The sequence below is a fragment of the Diceros bicornis genome, chromosome 2 (genome assembly GCF_020826845.1).
Source record: "Diceros bicornis minor isolate mBicDic1 chromosome 2, mDicBic1.mat.cur, whole genome shotgun sequence".
Classification (NCBI taxonomy): domain Eukaryota; kingdom Metazoa; phylum Chordata; class Mammalia; order Perissodactyla; family Rhinocerotidae; genus Diceros; species Diceros bicornis.
Genome location: NC_080741.1, coordinates 10,237,086 through 10,259,252, shown reverse-complemented (window position 1 = coordinate 10,259,252; position 22,167 = coordinate 10,237,086). Strand labels below are relative to the sequence as shown.

The 22,167-nt window shown below is 39.9% G+C and overlaps 1 protein-coding gene across 1 annotated transcript in view; it reads right to left on the bottom strand.

Moving 5' to 3' along the window:
* Nucleotides 1-22,167, bottom strand: part of SLC9A9 (solute carrier family 9 member A9) — a 527,923-nt gene that overhangs the window by 476,161 nt on the left and 29,595 nt on the right. Inside the window, exons 3-4 of the mRNA XM_058551402.1 lie at nt 7,609-7,686; nt 5,998-6,074 (exon numbers count right to left, since the gene is read on the bottom strand). Coding sequence (XP_058407385.1) covers nt 5,998-6,074; nt 7,609-7,686 — 155 coding nt within the window. The remainder of the gene's footprint in view (nt 1-5,997; nt 6,075-7,608; nt 7,687-22,167) is intronic.

Below are 22,167 nucleotides of genomic sequence, written 5' to 3'. Positions count from 1 at the left end.
GGGGGGATGGGTGAAATAGGTGAAGGGGATTAAGAGGTACAAACTTCTAGTTATAAAATAAATAAGTCACGGGGATATAATGTACAGCATAGGGAACATAGTCAATAATATTGTAATAACTTTGTAAGGTGACAGATGGTTACTAGACTTGTCATGGTGATCATTCCATAATACATATAAACGTCGAATCACTAAGTTGTACACCTGAAACTACTATAATATTGTATGTCAACTATATTTCAATTTAAAAAAAGCTTGAGTAGGTATTATATGAAAATATAATCAACGTCATTAACAATCAGGGAAATACAAATGAAGACTGCAATATAATTTCATGTCACAACTATTAGATTGCCAAAAATTAAGAGGAAAAATTGGTACAACCACTTTGGAAAACAATTTGGCATTATTTTATAAAAATGAATATTCATTTGTAGACCCTACCATCTGGTACTTCCACTCTTAGGTATATATACAAGACGGCCACCAAGTATGGGAACACAGACAAGTACATAATAACTGGTTTATTGTTATTACATGAGAGTACCTGATAAAATAATAGCATGCATATTTCCAGACTTTATGGCCACTCTTGATGCAGCCTAGAGAATTCTTCAGTTCTAATTAAATATGGAGACTTGTAAAATTCTTCCTGTCCCAACTATCTCTTTGCTCAGGCTCTTGAAAAACATACTGGCTTTTTGTGTTTGTGGATTGCAATTCCCTAGAGAATCTGATGAAATATTCTCTCTCTCATGAAAAATATATGAATAATTTAAGGGAGTTCACTGCCTCCCTGAAGTCCTTTTGTGCACTATCTCAGGGTCCATGTTTCCTGGGTTAAGAATTCTGCTCTAAGTCATTTTTTTTCCAGGGTTAGAGCTTAAAGCACAGAGGTATTACTCGGCCTCCCTCTATGAACTGTTCCTCTTGAGGTTTCGGTGCTAGACTAGCTAGCAAATATGTCCCTTCTTCCAGGTTTAGGAAGCGGCATTTTTAGACTATTGAACCACACCATACCTTATCCTAGTTAAGGACAGAGCAACAGCAATTCCAGAAGCAGCACCAAGGGATTAGGCCCCAGGTCAGCAGACACGATGACACAAGAGGGCATATCGAGGGCTTCCATGAGGCCCCTTCACTCATATGCCTTATGGTCTGAGGGGCAGAGTGTCACGCATGGCTTCTTCTATCGAGGAGCCCAAGAGGAAAATCAATACTCCTGAGGAATAGTGATATAAATAGCATAAACAGCTGCACATTTATGAATCCAGGTTTTCCAGAGTGAGTTACCCAGAGTCCAGCAATTCTAACCAAATAAAATGGATTTATACCATCCCTCCAACTACCTCCAGTAAGAAAAGACAGATTCCAGTTCTACTTTGCAATTATATTCACAGATCATTCTTAAATATTCATATTTTTCCTAATTGCTAGCCATAAGAGAAATGTAAGAATCTGAAATTATTGAGGGCTTGGTTTGTCTAGCAGATGTGGTTATTAACTGCAAAACACTACAAGGAATGTAAAGTATATTAGGAGGAGGAGGAGGACAAGGAGATTCTGAGTGTGTGTTCTGAAGTCAGACTGCTCTGCCATTTACCGCCATTGATTTACTGCGTAACCTTGGGCAAGTCTCAACTTCGGCATCCTTGTATGTAAAATAAGGATAATAATAATACCTATGACATGGGGCATTGTGAGAATAAAACAAGATAATGCGTGTGAAAAGCATAGGTCGGTGTCTGGCTCATAAGATGAGATTTAAAAAGTGAGCTATTCTTAAAATTAACACTCCATTCTCCATCATTTAGATCCATGTCCCTTTCTCCAGATATTTTTGAAACTGTGGAATTTGTTTTAATTCCTCATTAACAGAGAAACTGAAAGAATATCATTTTAATTGCTCTTAAAGAAGCATTTCATGGATACTAATGAGTCTTAGGACAAAATGTATGTGTTGACCATAAGCAGTAGATAAGTTGTCATTGTGATGATACGTCTGGGTGGCACATAAGAGTGGAGACGTATGGTCAAAGTTAAAGGAATAGTCCCCAAAGATGCAGGATATGAATAGGGAAAAATTTCAAATACACGGATTTTATTTAAAAACAGATGTATTTAAGATGTTTCTTAAATACATATAGGGAGAGGAATAGAAACGGTGGTTAAATTCCTTAAGTACAGTCCATCCTTAAAAAAATTTTTTAAAGGTTTCTCTGATTTTATTGCCAGAAGGGATATTGTTAAACTTCCTCAAGTGATATGAAAGATGGTTTACATCTAATTTCTGAAATGATATGAAGTTAATAAAACAATTAAGAACTGTTTCATTTAAATATACTCAATCATCTCAATTCTTATAAACATCTGAGTCCAGCTCTAAAACCAACCTGTAGTTTAATTAGATACAGTCTTCACCTACAGAAGACCATGGCCCACTGGCGGAGTTTTCATTTGTGTCCCATAATCACCCTTCACGGCCTTCACATTCTCCTAAATTTCTGATCCTGGGCTTCATGGCCATCTGTCAGCTCACTCTCCAGCATTTCAGTTCCCACATTCTCTTACACTGCTCTGTGAATCTCCTCTCCAACTTGGAACCTTGTACAATGTTCCCCACCCCCACCAGGACTAATGCACTTGATGGCATGGAAAATACAACTACCTCATCCCTCTCCATTAAATGATCTCCGAGAATCTCCCTCCTCTTATTCTCAGAGTCCAGTTTAACTGACTGTCCTGAATCTTTCTTCCTGCCCATTTCATGCAAGTATGAGTATATCTGCATAAACCCACGCATCCCTTCTTCCTCCTAAAAATGTGAATTCCTTTTGGATGGGATTCCCAAATAAAAATCTCTCATGTCTGTGAGAACTCCTATGGGGCTAATGAAGAAACATGTGGCATGTTAGTGAATATTGACTCATTTATACAATTTTATTGTTTAGTTTAATATTTTAAATTTTATTTTTTAGTGCTAATAATAAATAGAAGTAAAGCAAATTTTTGGCATTAAGAATCTGACTCTGGAGCCAAGCTATTTAGTTACTAATACCAGCTCTATTACTTACACTGTGTTATTCTCGCTAAACCTCAGCTGTCTCAACTGTTAAATGAGGGTAACAACAGTATTAACTTAATCGGATTGTTTTGAGGATTAAATGAAATGACCCATGTAAAGTACTTCTAAAAAGGGCATTCAATAAACATTTGTTGTATTGTTCTTATCACCATTAATTTATCAGAAAAATATGACCAGTCATTTTCTAAGGTTTGAGTGTAAGTTTGAGTGACTCATACAATGAGAGCCACTAAATTATGAAAGTGTCAGTAGTTCTGAAATTGTATCCGTGGAAATCAACAGCATAAAAATACATACTTGTTTCTCATCATACAATACCCAAAACAATCAGGCTTGCCAATACTCTCCCCTTATTTCTGCCCATAGGACAAGTGTAAAGTCGCCCATCACCGCCTAGGGGCTGAATCCAGTGGATACTCCAATTCCTACCCCACTTGACCTCTCCTGTGTTAGACACTGTCCACTCTCCCTCTCCTTCTTCCTTTGACTTCTGGACACATGCCCTGCTGGGTTTTGCCCTTTTCTTGGGCCCCATATTTCTCAGTCCCTTGTGAGCGCCTCTTTCCTTTCTTCAAATAGTGCTATTGCCCAGGTGCCTTCTCTCCTCACTCCACACACTTGCCCTGGATGACCCTATTCTCTCTCAGGATTTCTACAAGTTGATGACTCCACATCCGCCTTTACTGTCACTGCCTGGGACCAGGCCCTCATCACTTCCAACCTGGCCCATGGAAATCGTCTCTTAAATGGTCCTCTGCTGCCATCTTTTCCCCACTTTGAAATTTCTCCTTCACACAGCCACTAGAATGCCCTGCCTAAAGTGTAAATCTGACCCTTTCACTCCCAAGCTAAAGCTCTTCAATGGTTTCCCTTACCTTGCTGGATAAGACTCTAAAATCTTTAAACTATCTATCCCTTCTGCACTTGAATCTAAGGACCCACATTAAGAAAGAACCTGCAAGTTTCTGCTGTTCAGATTATGCCCCGTTCAAACAAGGAACATAGTTTTAAAGTTTTCCAGGCGCTGTACTTTTTATCCAAATCACTTTCCATTATAAATTGTTGATTGCAGCCTTAAAATCAGTTAGAAAAGGTTCCCAACTCCAGTAAATGAATATCACCAGATCTCTTGAACTGAAATTTTTTAGAACAAGTCAACTATGTACAACACACACATTATACATTGTTGCACTTTAAAAAAAATAAATTTATAGATTTTGCATGATAACGAAAGCATATTATATAAATGCATACACTTAAGTATACTTAAAATCAGTTATACAAAAGAAACAGGATAATAGTGAAAACTGATTATTCCATAGTTGCACAGCATTGTCCACAAGTTCAGAATTTGGATCCATTATAAACTTCAGATCCTGATATTATAGAACTGCTACAGATCAATCTTTGCTATAAACCGATGAACGTTTGTTGAAAGTCCACACACCTCAGAGCCTTCTGTCAATGTACAGGAACAATGTATAGGGATGTACAGGAATTCAAGAGAAATTGCTACAGGAAGGGGGGGTGATGGTAAGACTTGCAGGCTCAGGAGCCCAGGTTCTGAATCCTGTCCTGATCATGACCCTACTTCTCACAGACGGTGAGATTGAGATCATTAACTAGACTTTCAAGATGTTATTTTCCTCATCTTCTTCAAAATGAGGGGCTTTAATTACACAGGTCTCTAAGGCCCTCGCCAAATTTGAAATTTGAATATTTAGCTGTGGCATACCCACCGAACAGAGAAGCCCTCCCCTGAAGATGCTCCGAGAAGGATCAAATCTACTGCATCTCTCAGTCACAAACAATTTAAAGACCTGTTAGGTCTCCAGACTTGATGAGGCTCCCCAGTCCACATTCCTGCAAGCCTCCACCTTCGGGTGCTAAAATCTTTAGCTTCCTCACTGCCTTAACCAGGCTGGACATTTTCATATAATGTAGCCTGAGTTGTTCTAGGCTTAAATCAATAAAAATTTAATAGAGAATTCATCATAAAAGCCCCCTGCTTTCAGGTCCACAGAATGAGACCTCCTTAGCCTTCCAGTGACACACACTAATCACTTCACAAGGGAAGGGCTGGATGAGTGATAGCATGTGTTCTTAGCTTCGGTTTCTTGTGTTGGGATATAACAGCTGTGTGCAGTAAAATTCAAGGGTAGAGTTGGCATATCAGACAATGTAAGACATCCACACCCCATCGTCATAGCAACTGGACATGTTTTCTGCAGTGGAGAGTTAATGTATTGCATAGGGTTATAAGTGAATTGGATTGGCTTCACCATTTTGTACCACATTTTGCTTTATGATGAGCTATAAGCCAGTATAGTTAGACTCGGGGTTTAGCAGCATAACCAATAAAATATAATGAGAGAAAACAAGTCTGCATTCTCCAGTGTACCGACCAAAAAGCCATCCCGGTATTAGACAACTCTGCTGTTATTTGCAGATGCCTGTGTCAGACTGCTCTCTTGTAAACTTTCCCTTAGAAAGAAAACCCGTGACATATAGTTAGTACTGTACTCCTGTCAAATACAGGTAGGGTCCTGCAAAGGAGATGGAAAAAAGAATTCAATGTGCTTATCTGCATTACTTAAGCAAAAAAAGGAAAAAGAAAGAATGCCGTGTGCTTCACGTAACTCAAGCCAAGTTATTTACATTCCCTAAGTCAGAAGTCGAAAACTGACAGAGAAAATCCAGCCATCTAATTCCAGTTTGCTTTAATTTGAAAACTTCTGTTCATCAGAAGGCATGTAAGCTTTGGAATTGAGCCAGAAAAATGTGTAAAGATGTGATATACTGAAAAAAATAGACAATTCACCCAGTCAGTGTGAGTCCAGGAAGTGTGAGAATCCTCCCACAGATCACTGGCCCCGAAGCCTCCTGGCCCTTGAGCTCCGAACGTCACTTACCCTATGACGATACAAGAGATGGCAGTTCCCAAGAAGGCGTATGTTAAAATAGATCCTAAGTTTTGAAAAAAGTGTCTCTGGGGAGAAAAAATATATATTTCATATAGTACAGCATTTTCTCTTAGTGTAACAGGAAATAAAAATAAACGTATGCACTTTCAAAGCCCCTCCCTTCCCTCACTGTTTAGGCAAATTTTGTTTTTGGAGCCTCAGTTCCCGGCCTTATTGTATAAATAAGACTTGACTGACTGATACTGCAAAGGACAGAGGTTTCTCAAAGAAAAAGGGAAAAAATACATCTGGAAGGTGACAGGGTAGAGATGAGAGAGATGACTGTCAGAACCGGCTGGACCTGAGAGAGAGGGAAGGGATGGGGGCACTGTCCACGCAGGACGCTGGTATGATTGAGAGAAGACAGAGTTTTTAAGAAGTTTTGTTGTCACTGGAACTCCTTTAGCATTTTAAAAATACTATTCAAGAAATATAAGTTGCCTTTTTACTTTTATTGGATCTCTGACTTATATTTCTTCTAACTATGATGAAACAAAACCTTAATCACCTACAGCAATTTATTGTAACGAATCACACAAAATGACGCCTAGTATTGGGGCTTGAGGTGAGGAAGGATGACCTGAATAAATCCAGCCTTCTAAGTCTTTCACATGCTTGCTTGGGAAAACTCCCTTCTAGTTCTGTAAGTGGGATCTGAGTAGCCAGAACTGACAGCAAGAGGGAGCCTGGAGAACACGAGAAAATCAGGTCTGCGTGGAAGAAGCTGCCTGGCTGCTGCAGCACGCAGGCCAAAGGAAGGCGAGCCCCTGGAATCTCCGGGCTGGGGGATGGGAGGCAGGAAAGCAGCCTCACTACCTCTGCATCTCCAAACTCGTACAGGCAGAGCCTCACTCTCTGGCACAGGGGATGATGACACAAACTATTATGTGAATTACTAATCTAGGAAATTTGCACATTCAGGCTATACCTAAGTAAGGTCAGGCAAGTGCACAGAAACTGCAATACTGGACTTTCTCTCTATGAGCACCCCAGCTGAGTATTAGCAAAGCATTCTTGATGGACAAACCCAATGTCAATTAACAGCAAACTGTCTGGTTACAATTATCTAGAATAACATTGTCCAATAGAAATATAATGCAAGCTATGTATGTCATTTAAAATTTTTCTGGTAGCTAGATTAAAATTAGTTTTAAAAAAGCAAAATGAATTTTGATAATATATGTTTTATTTAACCCAATATATCCAAAGCATTATCATTTCTATATTAAATCAATATAGAACATTATTGAAATATTTTACATTCTTTTTTAATACTCTAAGTCTGTAAAATCCAGTGCGTATTTTACATTTAAAGCCCATCTCCACTCAGACTACCTGCATTTCAAGGGCTTAATGGCTGCATGGGGCTATCAGCCAGTGTATTGGACAGAGGAGGTTTAGAAGAATTCTAAGTATGTCAGATTTGAATCTATATCACGTAATCTAAGATAATGATATTCTTACCAAATAGGTAAACCCATGAAATAACTTTTTTTTCATTAGTGCTGGTAAAATTCTCTACTTAATGGTAAAAGAATAAAAGGATCAATGTATATTTACCTTCTTTAGGCTATATCCTGCATGAAATATAATTGGTGGCAGTAAAACATTGAAGAAGATTTCTGGATCAAATGTCATCTGCCAGAAAAGACAGAAATGCAGTTACAAAGATGCTCCTTTGGGCCACTAAAAAATCTGTTTAAACAAAGCAGTTATAGTCACCTTTTCTAAGATTGTATGAGGCATATTAACAAGCTAGTAAGTTAGCAGAGATAAAAATAAGAGAAAATGTAAACTTAGAAATTCATAAATGCAATATAACTGTAAAGTAATATTTTAAATGTAAGATCTATACTCCATCCTATCACTGATAACAACAAAACCTCAATGAAACCTCTCTGGGCAAAGAAAACCTATTCCTTTTATTTTGATTATTCATTCCTTATATTTTAAATGTTCTTATTCTATTTTATTTTTTTTTTTTTGGTCAAAAGCACTGGTAGTGCTCAAACATTTTTAGCTTCTGACCAGGATTTATTTAAAGTTTTCCCAAATAAAACATTTTTAGAAATTGTCTTAGTTTTCCCTACTTTACCCATTCCAAAGTTTAAAATATTTTCCAGACTCTGTGGAAAAACACACTTGAAAGTGAGAATAGATTTTTCTAGTATTTGTTTATTGGCTTTTACTTAAATGTTAAAATAAACTTGGCCAAAAAATATATATTACTTGGTGTGAATTGCAATGAAATGAGATGTAGAAATTCTTGAATCCAATATCTGCTATTTGCTGGGTAGTCTGAAAAATGAAAGCTCATTTAATTTTACAACTTTCCTTAGACACATCCTCTTCTTTCACTACTTCTCTCTCTCTCCCTCCCTCTCTCTCTCTCTCTCTGTCACACACCCACACACACACACACACACACACACACACACTGCCATTCACTATTTCACCACCGAGGCCTTCTTACCTTTATAGTACTCATCAGAGTCTTTCAGACGTTTGGGTTTCACAACTGTAATTTCTAATTTTGTCCGCCTTTGATGCCTGAGTTCTTACTCATCTCTGAAGCTGGATGGCAAAGCCACCCCTCTGTGAGAGCCGCTTTGATTTCCTCGGTCAGAACTGACCGTCCTCTTGGCTCTTTCAGCACTTCGGACCCTCCCTTGTAGCGCATGTGTTTCATAACATACTTCATATGATTATTGGTTTGTATTTGACTGTTTCCCTCATTAAACTGGGAGCTTGTCAAGGATCACAATGATGCCTTAGTCAATTCTGTGTTGCTCTTGTCCTTCCCAGTGCTAGCCCATTGCTCAATATATATTTGCCAAATTGGAAAAAAATTGATTACTTTTGAGAGTCAAAATGGAAGGAATTGTATATCCCCATCACATTCTTACACATCACAGGCAAGGATTATTTAAGTAAAAATTAAGAGAAGTCTCTCCTGACTCCATTTTCCACTTTGGGCCTAATTGAGCATTGCCAGAGTCCTTATTCTCTCTTCCGCATACTGGCCTCTCAACTCTACTCATCTCATATTTGGGAAGGGGTAGGTGGGGGAAGTAGGAGCCACCTAACTCAGCCAGGTCCCCTCTCATAAACCTAGTTTTTCACCCACTGATGCTACAATCTCTTGTCCCAGTGAGCGTTCAGGTAGACCGGCTATGGCCTATCCATAGCTCTCTGGGCCTTGGTTTCTTCATCTTTAAAATGAATATAATGATGTGATACCTAATTCTAAAGTGGTGATAAAAATTAAATGAATTAATATTTGTAAAGCCCTTGCGGCATTGCCTAACATCTAGGAAGTACTTTTAAGTATTTATTACTAAAGAAAATAAAATATGTGAATAAATATTTTCAAGTTATACTATTTGAAGAAACTGCCCTGTTGTCAGGAACTCTTGAAGGTTACAACTGTGTAAAAATTGGGCAAAGACCTTACTTTTCCTTTTAAGTTTACTCTTCTTTTTAAGACTATCTGAAACAACATTATTGATCTATTTTTATGAGGCCTCTTTGAGAGTCCATCAATTGCATATTTGAAAGTTTTTAGCAAAGATATGTGTTTCTGAGTGCTGGAGGAATGAAGCATGGCAGCTGTGGTCATCTGGAAGAGAGAATTACAGTGGCACAACGTCTTGGACAGAAAAGCCCTTGCCTCGGCAGTTTTTCTGCAAAAATCAGGTTAATCACTCAACCAGAACATTCCAATATCAAAATGCCCCATTCCCTGCAGGCAGGTTAACTAATGTGCTATTGACTTATATTTTCTGGAGCAGCCAGATGAAACTGGCAGGCTGAGAATGGCATGCAGCATACAAGGATTTATTTGTATATACAAAACAGATTTGTGTTCCTTTCAGACATGCTATAAGCTTAGGAACTGCTAAATCAGAGTTCTGGGAGTAACTCCAGACTCAGACAATTTCTCAGAAATGGCTGGATCTGCCACTGCACCAACCTCCAGATGGCGATTCCACGTGTCATTTTCCTCAGACTTTGTGTTCAAATCATGGCCTTGGAGATGAAACTGTTTTTAAGGCCCAAACAATTAAAATTTTTCATTATAGTATGAGGGGGAGAGATCTCAGACAGGGGAGAAAGGGAAGAACAGAAAGCTAAAAATATCTCAGCTAAAGACATTAGTCTTGTAAGATACAAATCTTGTAGACCAGCACTGTCCAATAGAACTTTCTATGAAGATGGGCATGTTCTGTAACTATGCTACTACCCAATACAGTAGCCACTAGCTACATGAGCTATTGGGCAATTGAATTGTAGCCTAGTACAACTGAGGGATTAAGTTTTTTATTTTCACAACTGTGGCTAGTCACTCTTGGACAGTACATTTATAGACAGGTACTAGAATTTAAAAATTCATATCATCCAGTTTTCAGATGGTCTATCATACTGTAAAAGGTATGGCTAATTTGGAGACACAGATCTGAGACTCTGAGATGGAAAAATTATGGATGCTTCATGAAAGTAGTGACATTTTGAAATATTGGGATTCAATTCTTAAAATATTGGATAATGTGGGAGACAGAAAAATATCAATATGTTCACAAGGCTGTAGTATTTTTACCTATTATCTCATATATGCACTGGTATTTGGCTAGGAATGGCCCAGACACATGTTCACAGAGATAATCAACTTGAAAACTTCCAAGAGTAGAAAGGAAATGTACCAAGTTTAATTCCCAAGTTCATCAGAAGGTTATACATACAAAATTCTGTCTGGGCCTGAGTATTAATGCATCCAGCAACTCAATATGACTTATCTGGGAAGAAATATCAGTGTTCTATTCAACTACTAAATAAATAAGCACTAAAATAACCACCTTAATGGGGGGCTGTGATTTATGTGGCATACTACTTCCAAAGAGGCCTTTTAAAAACATCGTTTCATCAACTCTGACAACATTCCTGAGTGCTAGCTGACAAATGCAATTATCCCCACTTTCCAGAGACAGGGGAAGAAATGAATGGCATGCCCAGTGTCAAGCAATGTGACAGGGACATCACTGGGAATTGGGTGTATATGCATGGGCAAACTAAACGTGCTTTCTAAGGGACTACCAGGCTAAGATAACTACTTCAAGCAAGATTTAGGAGTGTTTAAGAGAAGTTGGGATTCAAAGGGAGACTTTATTTTGGCAATTTCCAATTCCTTTGGAAAAGTAAATGTGGGTAAGAAAATAATGTGTTCAATCATCTTCAATGCTTTTTTCCTTAAACACTTCACAAGCCTCTTCTCTGCTGCAGAGTGCTTGAAGATGTTTGATAGATAGACTGAATCCACGCAGATTATAGTCAAAGAAAGGAAAGATGCCCTGCAATTTTAGTCCAAGCCATGGGGCTGAGCTGTAGTTCAGAGTTCTTTAGGACAGAGACACCACTCTGGGCTTGCTGACCCTACAGGGAGGCTTGATGTTGAAGCAGCATATGAGCTGGGTTTTGAAGGATGGGTACGAGCCTATCTGTGGGAGGCCAGATCATGCTCCTTTGTCTGCTCTGGAGGCAGTGGGCCAGAGTTCAGGAAGCCACAGAGGAAACTGGCAGCTTCCTGGAGTTTCAGTTATACTTGATAGCAAGTAATTTGAAATATTTCAAATATTAAAATAAATGCAGATACATCAAAAAGTGAAATTCAAAATATGTATGCATTTTTAATACAAATGGGAGACTTCAAAGAAAACTTGGCAGGCTCAGGGCAGGCAGCTTTGGGATGCACCTAGAGACAGTTCAAGGGTGTGCAGGTCCTTTCCTCTGCCCTAAGTTATGCTCTGGTGTGAGAAGCACTGGGGTGGGAGAAAGAAGAATAAATTCCGAACGTTTGATGAAAATATACCACATACTAATTAGATGACCTTAGTCTATTTACGCAACTTGGCTGAGCCTCAGTTTCTTCATTTGCAATATGCGTATGCAAACGGCTACTTCCTGGAGTTACTTTTGATGATTAAATGTAATAATAGATGTAAAGTGTTCTACTTGGTACCCAGCCCTGATTGTTTCTCCAGAAGTGTTCACTGTACCGGATTCTAAATGGAAGAAACTGTTGAAGCAATGGATTGAGGATAGGAGGCACAAGGCACACTTGGGAGACAGAAACAGACAACGAAGGGCTCCTGAGGGATGGAGGAGGAGGTTCAGGCCTGGCATGAAGATACTACTCAGACTACGAACCTCACTCTGACCCAGTAGAGACACATTTAAACTATATTTATTCAGACATGAAGAAAAGTAGAGATATTTTACACAAGCAGGATTCATCAATAAAATGGCTAATGGGAGTACAAATTGCATAACCTTTAGTAGGGTAATTTAGCAATAGGTATCAAAATGTTAAATGTCCATACCATTTAATTCGGAAAAACCTAATCTGAGAATTTATCCTGCAGATATGCTTACACATGTGTGGAATGATATAAGAACAAGAGCATTCCTTGCAGATGAAAGAATGAAAAAATAACTCATTGAGGATGACTGAACCATGGATTGGTTACATAAATTAGAGTATAGTCCATAAAATTGAATACTATGCAACCATTGGAAAGGCTGAGGAAACCATGAACTGATACGGCTGCTCTCTAAAATTTGTGGTCAAGTCAAAAGAGCAAGGTGTCAAATAGCGTGTCTGGCATGTGTAACAAAAATTGCCATGGGCTCACACAATGCATTTCCTTTTTGTCCTGGCCAGATACCTAGACTACATTTCCTTGTCGTCATGTGGGGCCATATGACAAAGGTCTGGCCAATTGAATGTGAATAGAAGTAAAATAAATAAGTTCCAAGCCTGGTCTATAAAAATCCCCTAGATCTTCCACACTCTCCGTCTTCCTGCCTTTGTTAGTCATGTACAACACTGGGCAGAGGTCCCAAATCCCTAGGGATTGGTAGAACCACTAGATCAAAGGAAGTTCAGATGATTAATGGCTCCTAGAGAAGACTGCAGTGCCCCCTCCCTGGCCCAAAGGCCACACTGGATTGGGATGTGAGCAAGAAATAAACCCTAATTGTGTTAATTCATTGAGATTTGGGGGTAGTTTGTTAAAGCATTTGGTCTATTCCACGACTTGTGTAAAAAAAGGGGGAGTGTCGAATATTTATCTGTATATGTATACTACTGATTGCCTCTGGGGAGGCTAGGGAGGAGAACGTGATGGCTGGAAGGGGGTTGGGGGCTGGAAGAAAGATTTTCTGTTACTTAGTGAAAGGGTGACTTTCTTTGTCCTGGCTTCATATCTATAGACAGAGAAATGATCACTGCTTAGCGCAGTGCACCCCAGCATTTTCCCCATCATGACACACTCGGAAAATGATTATAGTGGGGCAGTGGGATACACTGTGGGGAAATTAGCGTCTTGGTGAGACTACTCAGGGCTGATAGGATGAGACTGGGGTTCTGACCATCCTCAGCCAGAGCTGAGGATGAAGGAATGGATAGCTCATGGTGCACCTGTAACCTATCAGCCAGGATTTAATACTCCTGGCCTGGTCCCATCTTTCACTCACCCCTCCCCGGGAAACAGAGGGTGACTAGTCTGATTGGTGAGTTGGAGAAAAGGAACTGAGCGTGTGCAACTCGGCCTCCTCTCTCTCCATGTTGGAATCAGCCTGCTTGCTGAAAGCGGACGCCCCTGGCTCCTCCCAGCCCTGAGCTTTACAAGAGCAGAACCCAGCAGGGAGGCCCAGGTTGTCTAGCTGGGTCTGTGGCTGAGTGGGTAAGTCTTTCTAATTCTGGAGTGAAAGATAAGTAAGCCAGCTCACAGACCAAGATCTTCATCTTTCTCACTCCTGTATCCATGTCTCAACTAGTTACAAAATCAGACAGGCAAAAGAGATGATATTGAACAACCTCTTCAAAATCCCAGCATACCCTTTTGTACTTTTTGAATGTTGAGCTGCGTGAATGTGTCACCTACTCAAAAAATAAATTAAAGTCATTTTGTTTTTGTTAAAAAAGAAGAAGTCTTGCGTAGATTAGTTTGGAGGGGCCTCAAGATTGGACGGGTTGAAGGAAAACCACTGTCAGGCTGCAGTTACCAAAATGAGCACAAGGTAATAACAGTGTGAATGAAGGTGGCTGTGACAGAATGTAGAGAAAGGAACAAACCCAGGAGACATCCATTCATTCCACAAGTATTTACTTAGAATAAGCCAGGCATGTGGCAGGGAGGACAAGCAGGGCTTGCAGGTGAAATAGAGAGGCAAAAATGAAAACCCCAAAAGGAATCTAGATTTGATTCCTTCCTGAGTGAAGGACTGAGAGAAGATGACTGGGGAGGAGCTGACCTGGCAGAAGTAAGAGGGTCAGAAGAGCTGAGGCTCCCTGAGTCTGAGGGCTCTGTGAGACACCTGCAAATGGTTGGTGGAAAGGTCAGGGCCGACCCAGAATCCTCAGCGTAGAGGAAATGAATTGACAAGTATAGATGGGATCTCTGAGGAGTGAGGGCCGCAGAAAAGAGAAGAGGACCCGGACAGAATCCTGGGATTGGGAAGAAGTGGCAGCACGTGGTGAGGGACGACGGAGGAACAATGGGAGGAGGAGGAGGAGGAGGCTCAGGGGCACAGCAGGCCAGGAGAAGTGCAGTGCGAGGAGGTGCTGCTCCCCGAGGCAGGGCTGCCAGACAGCCACTAAGCGTCCAGGTCGCCCAGTTAAATTGGAACTTCAGAGAAACAACAGTTTTTCAGAATAATCTCTTAGTACCACATTTGTAACACACTTTTTCGCAATTATTAATTATTTATCTGAAATCCAGTAAGTAAACAGAGAGGCAAGAATGAAAAACCCCAAATGAACCTGTTTTTGTGCCTGGCTGACAGGGAATGGCCGGGGAGCAGCTGGCTCTACTAGTCCGCCCCCATATCCACAGCCACGCAAAGGAGTTTGAGGGCCAAGGAGGAATCCTTTGGATGTCACTACTAGGAAGAGGTTGTTGATTCTTCTCAACTGATTTCAACCAAGAAATGGGTACAGGAAAGTTAAGGGAAAAGAGAGGAGAACGTGGAAGCGGTGGGTTCCAGGCCCCTCATTTGGGAGGTGGAATGGCAGCTCTTTCGGGAACCTGATAAATGGCGCTTGGATGAGATGGAGGGATGAAGGAGAGGGGACTCAAAGGTACAAAGGCCACAGGGAAGGAGGAGGGGAGCAGAGCAGGACATGGAGTGGTGAGGGCCTAAGTTTAGGGAGGTAAAGAAGTGATACAAGCAGCAAAAAAAAAAAAAAAATGTTTTTAAAAATAGAGAGAAATCCTACTCTCCACATTTAAATCTGTAGAACAGCCACATTAGGAGATGGTACTCAGGAGAAAGCAGCCTTCCATTCCTCCAGATGTTTCCTACAGAGCCCTCGTAGGTGGCAGGCATTCATTAGAGAAACAGGCTCACGTAGGCTGATGTTTGAGAAAGAGTGCCATGGACACACAGGCTGTCAGAGGGAGCAGCTACCTTGGAGGGCACCACCTAGGGGTCTGCAGGCTGCCCTCTGCCCATCCCAGGCTCCGTGGAGGGGTGGTGGTGATGGGAAGTGACGACAGCCGCTCTGGCGCCCGCCCTGGCTCTGGCTCTGCCCTTCTGCTTCTGCCCGGGCAGCTTTGATTTCACCTGTGGACACACTGTGAAGCAGTGTCCAATTTTCTTTGAATGAAGGGTTCCTCTGCTCAAAAATGTTTGAAGCCCTGACCTAATATCCATCCCACAAAGTTCGAAGGACATGTGGAAGGTCAGCGGGCCACACAGAGGCACCACTGAGCTTAGAAATCCTAAACTAGAGCTGTTCCTCTTTTATGACATTAATGTTCTTCATTTTGCTTTAAACAAGTTTTAAATGATGTGTCCGAGTTGAAGTCCTTCCCCCAACCCTCCCCGGAACTAATCTATACCCCGAAGTTAGAAAGTGTTCTTTCCTTCCAGTGCTGTATTCTTGTACTTCATATATGTGTATCCATAAGCAATAATTAGTATTATTTTTAGTATAGTATAATACAATTGGTCTATTTTTAAATTTTACAGAAACTTAGCTACAAATATATAGTATGTTTTTAAATTTTACAGAAACTTAACCATAAATATCCTTTTGTATCCTGCTTTTTATATTCAACATTGTTTTTAAGATTTATCTACACTAATACATGTGGATCTTGTCCATCCACTTAAACTGCTGTTTAGCATTCTATTGGATGAATGTATCATGACTGTTTTTTCCCTTCTCTAACAGGAGAATTCAGGCAGTTAGATTGTTTCCTACTTTTGCTACCACTAAAAATAATGCAGTGGATATTCTTGTGCTCAAGTCTTTGCATACACGTGAAAGTTTCTCTAGAAATGGAAAATACCTAGAAATGGTACTGCTGGATGATATGGTATATGAATCTTCAACTTTAGTGGGTATTGCCAAATTACTTTAAAGTGGTTATACCAATTTACACTCTCATATGAGAGTACAAGAGTATTTCCCCACATTCTAGCCAACACATAATATTGACAACTTTCTAATTTTTGCCGATCAGATAAGTTTGAGCTGTTATCACATTGTTGTTTACCTTGCATTTCCCATTACTACTGAAATGAGCATATTTCCCTTGTTTATTGCCCTTTTGTGATATCTCTTTAGTGAATTTTTGGATCATATCTTTTACCCAATATGACCTTTTCTTATTGATTAGTTCGTCATACAATCTGGTTACTATTCTGTTTTGATTATTTACATTTCCAATATACCCTTCTATTCTGTCACTTCCTTAAACTTTTTAACTTTATTTTTTAACTTTTTTTTTTTTTTGGTGTCTTTTTCATGCAAAAGTGTTTTTATTTTAGTGTAGTAAAATTTATTCTATTTTTACCTTACGATTTCAGCTTTTGGTAACTTTTTTAAAAAAATATTTCCCTATCCTGATATCATAAATATATTTTCTCCTAAAGTTTTATGACTGGCTTACAGTTAAGTCTTTAATCCATCTCAAGTTTATTTGTTATATGACGTGAAGTAGGAATCCCATTCTCTCTCTTCCATATGGATGGCCAGTTGTCCCGGGCGTGTTCCTAGGGATTTGGTAGTTCATCTTTTTCCCACTGGTTTTGCTAGGCTCTTCTGTCATTGTCCAGCTTTTGTTCAGAGACCCATAAGACATTTAGTCTAATAGGTATTTGATGTCTATTATCCGATAGCTAGCCTATTTAATAACTCAAAATATTGGAAAAGCTTTATACAGGTAGGTATTCAATGAAGCATTAGTTACATGACTGAAAATTTAGAAACAAATCAAAAATCAAACACATTTACATCCATTACCTGAATTTTTAAAGCCCGAGGAAGGGTTTAGGTTATGACGATAAATAAATAAAGCAAGTTATAAAGTTTTAGAGACCAACTGATTTAAACCACATAGAAAAAATTATATATAAAAAGACTGGATGGGGCCGGCCCTGTGGCTTGGCGGTTAAGTGTGTGCGCTCTGCTACTGGAGGCCCGGTTTCGGATCCCGGGTGCGCACCAACACACCGTTTGTCCGGCCATGCTGAGGCCGCGTCCCACATACAGCAACTGGAAGGATGTGCAGCTATGACATACAACTATCTACTGGGGCTTTGGGGAAAAAAAAAGGAGGAGGATTGGCAATAGATGTTAGCTCAGAGCCGGTCTTCCTCAGCAAAAAGAGGAGGATTAGCACTGATGTTAGCACAGGACTGATCTTCCTCATCAAAAAAAAAAAAAAAAAAAGACTGGATGGAAATTTAGCAAAATTTACAGTGGTTGCATAATATTGTGGGATTATTTGGATTCTTCCTTAAAAAAAAAAAAAAACTTTCCTATCCTCAAATGAATGTCTTGTAAGGTTATCCTTTAGGCAGTTATATGAGAAATGTAATAGAATCACTAATTTAAAAAATCACATAGTTTTTAAAGTGACAAAGAATTATGAACATCTGAAATAGAATGGAAACTTTTAAAAAGATTAAGGGATAATAAAAGTGATAAATAATATATGAGGAAAAGTTAAGAATTGAGGATGCAGGTTTGTTATGATTTTTCAGTGCGATAAAACACCTGAAAGGGCCTGATACAGAAGCAAGCAGGTGAGCAATAAATGCTCAGTAAATGGTTAACCCATGCCATGTCCAAATTTATTGAGTTATTTCTATTATTTTCAAAAATTACTAGAATGCTGAGGATAGTCCCCCCTACTAGAATAGTTGGTATTATAAATGTTGATGGTTAAAAATGGTGGATCATTAAATGTATATATTTTGCAATGAAGTTCGTAGAAACAGAACTAAATTACAGAGAAATGGCAAAAGAAGAACAATGTAGAGAAAATTTTAATTATCATAAATTATCATTGAGAAATTGTGAGAATATTATGCCACAAAACTATGATTACTTTTCAAGTAATTAAAATTCCAAAAGTTAGAAATATACTATTGTGAACATTATATGTACAAAAAGGACAGATATAAGCACTGGTATTTCATTGGAGGTAGGTAGTGTCTACAACTCCAGGCAAATAAGTGGAGAATCGAGAACAAAACATTTACATAATTCTAAATATTTAACTTAGAAACGTGGAGTTGTGGAAAGAACATTGAACTCAGAGTCAGAAGACCTGATCCTAAAACCAGTTCTGCCACAGATCAATCTTGACCAAATCATGTAGCTTTCAGACCCTCAGTTGTACTCTGAAACATGGGGGCGATATTTGTTTGCCTCGTGGAATAATGGTGAGATTGAAATGAACAAGGCAATAGCGAAAAACTTTGTAAGTAAACTACCTTGGAAAAAGGAAATGCACAGTTATAATTTAGGCAGGGCTGAAGTTCAGAGTCTGTCTTTCTCACTTATAGACTAGTACAGTTACCACTTGTCAATTAATCATAATAATTAATAATAAAAATAACTGTCATTTCCAAATGGCTGTTATAGTTTTAAAAGCGCCTTCATACAGAGTCTCTCATTTCTTTCTTCACAACAACACTTTGAGGTAAGTATTGTGAACACTTCATTTTTCAGAGGTGGAACCAAGGCTCAGAGAGTTAAATGACTTGTCCAAAGTCACACGCCTTGTAAGTAGCAAGACTGGGACTCAAACCCTAGCTTCAAATTGTGAGTCCATTGCTTTTTGATAATAAAACTAAGAGTTAATATACTTTGAGCACTTACTATGAGCCAGGCACTATTCTAAGTACTTTATGTGTATTTCTGATTTGCAAGGCACAATGACCCTACAAAGTAGTTAGGAATATCCCATTATACAAACGGGGAAATTGAAGCCTAGGGAAGTTAGTCATCTCACCCAACGTCACACAGCTGGAAAGTGGCATCTGAACCAAGTAGCACGGCTCCAGGGGCTGCCGTCTCAACTACAGTATTCTATCTGCCATCCACCTGTGCGGTCAGGGCACCCACTCCCCTGCTGGGTATGTCCTCATTAGCTGCAAATATACAAAGGCCGCCTGGGTTTTCCAGACCATTGCTCCAGCACCTCGTCACCGATGGCCAGAGTCTCCCGTGTTTCTGCATAAGACTCTTGACACATGAACTTACCCCTGTTACTCTTGTGACTATACTAAGGCAACCGTAAGTCCTGGTTTGACCAGAACAGTTCCAGTTAACGCCTTTGTCCTGGACTTCATCATGCCCCCCTTCACCTTCAAGAGTTTCAGGTTGAAAGACCAATGATGAGGTTTCCTACTCCTGACCCTAGACACCCAGACTCCTGGCTTTTAACCGGCTACACATAACTTGGATTGGCTGCTGGGCCCCTGCCCTTCATTGTGTGGGCCGCCTACCTCCCCCCACTAGCTGTGGTACTGACATGACAGTGGCACTCTGTTCTAAGACTGACTTGATATCAGCAGAGGAAGAGAAAATAACAGCTGGGTGTGAGAAGGGCCTGGCCCCTCATCTCACCAAGAGTATTCATTCCTCAGTACCCAGGTGAAAACTGTGGAAACAAAGGCCTCCAACACAACTAAAAACCTGTGCATCAAGAGTGATTTTTCCCCTCAGTTTGGAATTGATCTTAATCTTGGCCAATCTTTATATTATAGGCAAAAGAAACCGTGCTTTCTAACCCTCAGAATATACAGGAGCATCGCAGCCCCACAGAGTCTCTATTTGCCCTACAAGTTTTCTGAGTTCCCATTATCTTTTCAGGCCTTAGCTTTGAAGCGTGCTTGCAGCTTCCCCATCACAAGACCTCAGCAGGGAGCAACTGGCCTGGGGAAGCCAGACAGGGAGGGCTGAGCCAGCAAGGACCACAGTCACAGCAGGCATGCTGGAGGGAATGGTGGGCTGGGGGGGGGGGGGATGCAAAAATCAGCAGAAAGGAGATGCCAAACAGCTTGATTTAAAATTAAAATGATGTGTTTTTCAGATGGTGTGTTCACCTTAAAAACGGTGCATTAGAAAACAACACCAAACTTCCTCCATCATGCCCACCTCAAACCTGTCCCAAGGGAGAAAACTGTGCCCATCAAGGGCAGATGTTAAGGAAGCAGAGTAATATTTACGACACGTCTAACACTAAACATAACTTTTCTCATTTACTTGGAAAAGCAACTCTTTAAAGTGGGTATCGCTAATCCCTGTTTTATAGATTAAGAAAAATATGAGAAGTTAACTTGTCTAAGGTCTCTGTGCTGGAAGTGGCAGAGAGAAGATTCAGCCCTAGGGTTAACTAAAAAACTGCAATGGACTGAATATTTGTGTCTCCTCAAAAGTCGTATGTTGAAATCCAGTTCCCAATGTGATGGTGTTTGGAGGCGGGGCCTTTGGGAGGTGATTAGGTCATAAGCGTGGAGCCCTCGTGAACAGGATTAGTGCCCTTAAAAAAAAAACTCGAGACTTCTTTCATTCTTTCCACCATGTAAGGACATAGGGAGAAGACAGCCATCTATGAACCAAGAAGCTTGCTCTCACCAGACACCAAATATGCTGGTGCTTTGATCTTGGTCTTCTCAGCCTCCAGAACAGTGAAAAACAACTGTCTGTTGTTTAAGTCACTCAGACAATGGCTTTTTTTGTTATAGCTGTCTGAACAGATTAAGATGAAACCTAATGCACGTCCCTGTATCATCTTATGCAGTCAGAGTTTAAGCTGAAGACATGAGCTCTAACAGCAGAATTTTAAGACAATCACCATGTAGGAAAGGACTTTTTGATAAGGTGAAAAATGAGGTGTTTGGATATTTCTAATTCTTCTAAAAAATGCTATTATTTAGGCTGATATTCAGTGGTATGCTGGTAAACTAACTCTCTAGAGGAAAAACAAAAGACCACAAGCCCTGATTTGCAGCACTTGACAATTTCTGTGGTGTAAATGCTCCTACCACAGCCCATTTCAAGCTGCCAATGTTTGAACAACTGGCTTGCAAAACTCTTGGATATTTAATAAATAAGCAGCTCTCAGTAGGCAGGACAAGCCTGCCCTGACTCCACCGCGTCATTTTACCCCAACTATGTGTTAACTCATCATTCGGGTACTGTTTCTGAGCACAGAACTCATATCAAGGTTCCCAGCCTATGGAAGATATAGGAGACCAGAATATGCTCCCCCTAAATATGCCTTTTTGGCATAAGGATTATTTTCAGAAAGAGTAGACCCAGGAAAAGCCCTATAAAACAGACTAGAAGTTATTCTTTTATAAGGAAAATTTACAATAAGGAAATACCATTTGTAAGGCTGTCTCCCTCTCAGTACCAAAAAGAGAAGGATGACTCCAAAGCATAAGAAACTTACCAATGGAGAAGGCACAGGCTTAAATCTGCATAACAACCTTACCCTTGTTTACCATACTTTTCCTGGTCACCTTCCTAAAACTTGCCTCCCCCACAACCTTCTTCCTTCGTTTTAGCTGAAGATGGTATTCAAGCCCAAATTCTAAGCCATCTCCGGGTTACTCATTCCCTAGATTTCTCCCATGTAGATATGCAACTAACATGTTAATAAACTTCTGTTTGTTTTTCTCTTACTAATCTGTCTTTGGTTACAGGGTCCCTAGGCAAGAACCCAGATGGTAGAAGGAAAGATTTTTACACCTCTACAAGTGTCAGTGTGTCAGATACTGGGATTCCCAGTCAATGAAGGCCTTGTTGCCCCCGCT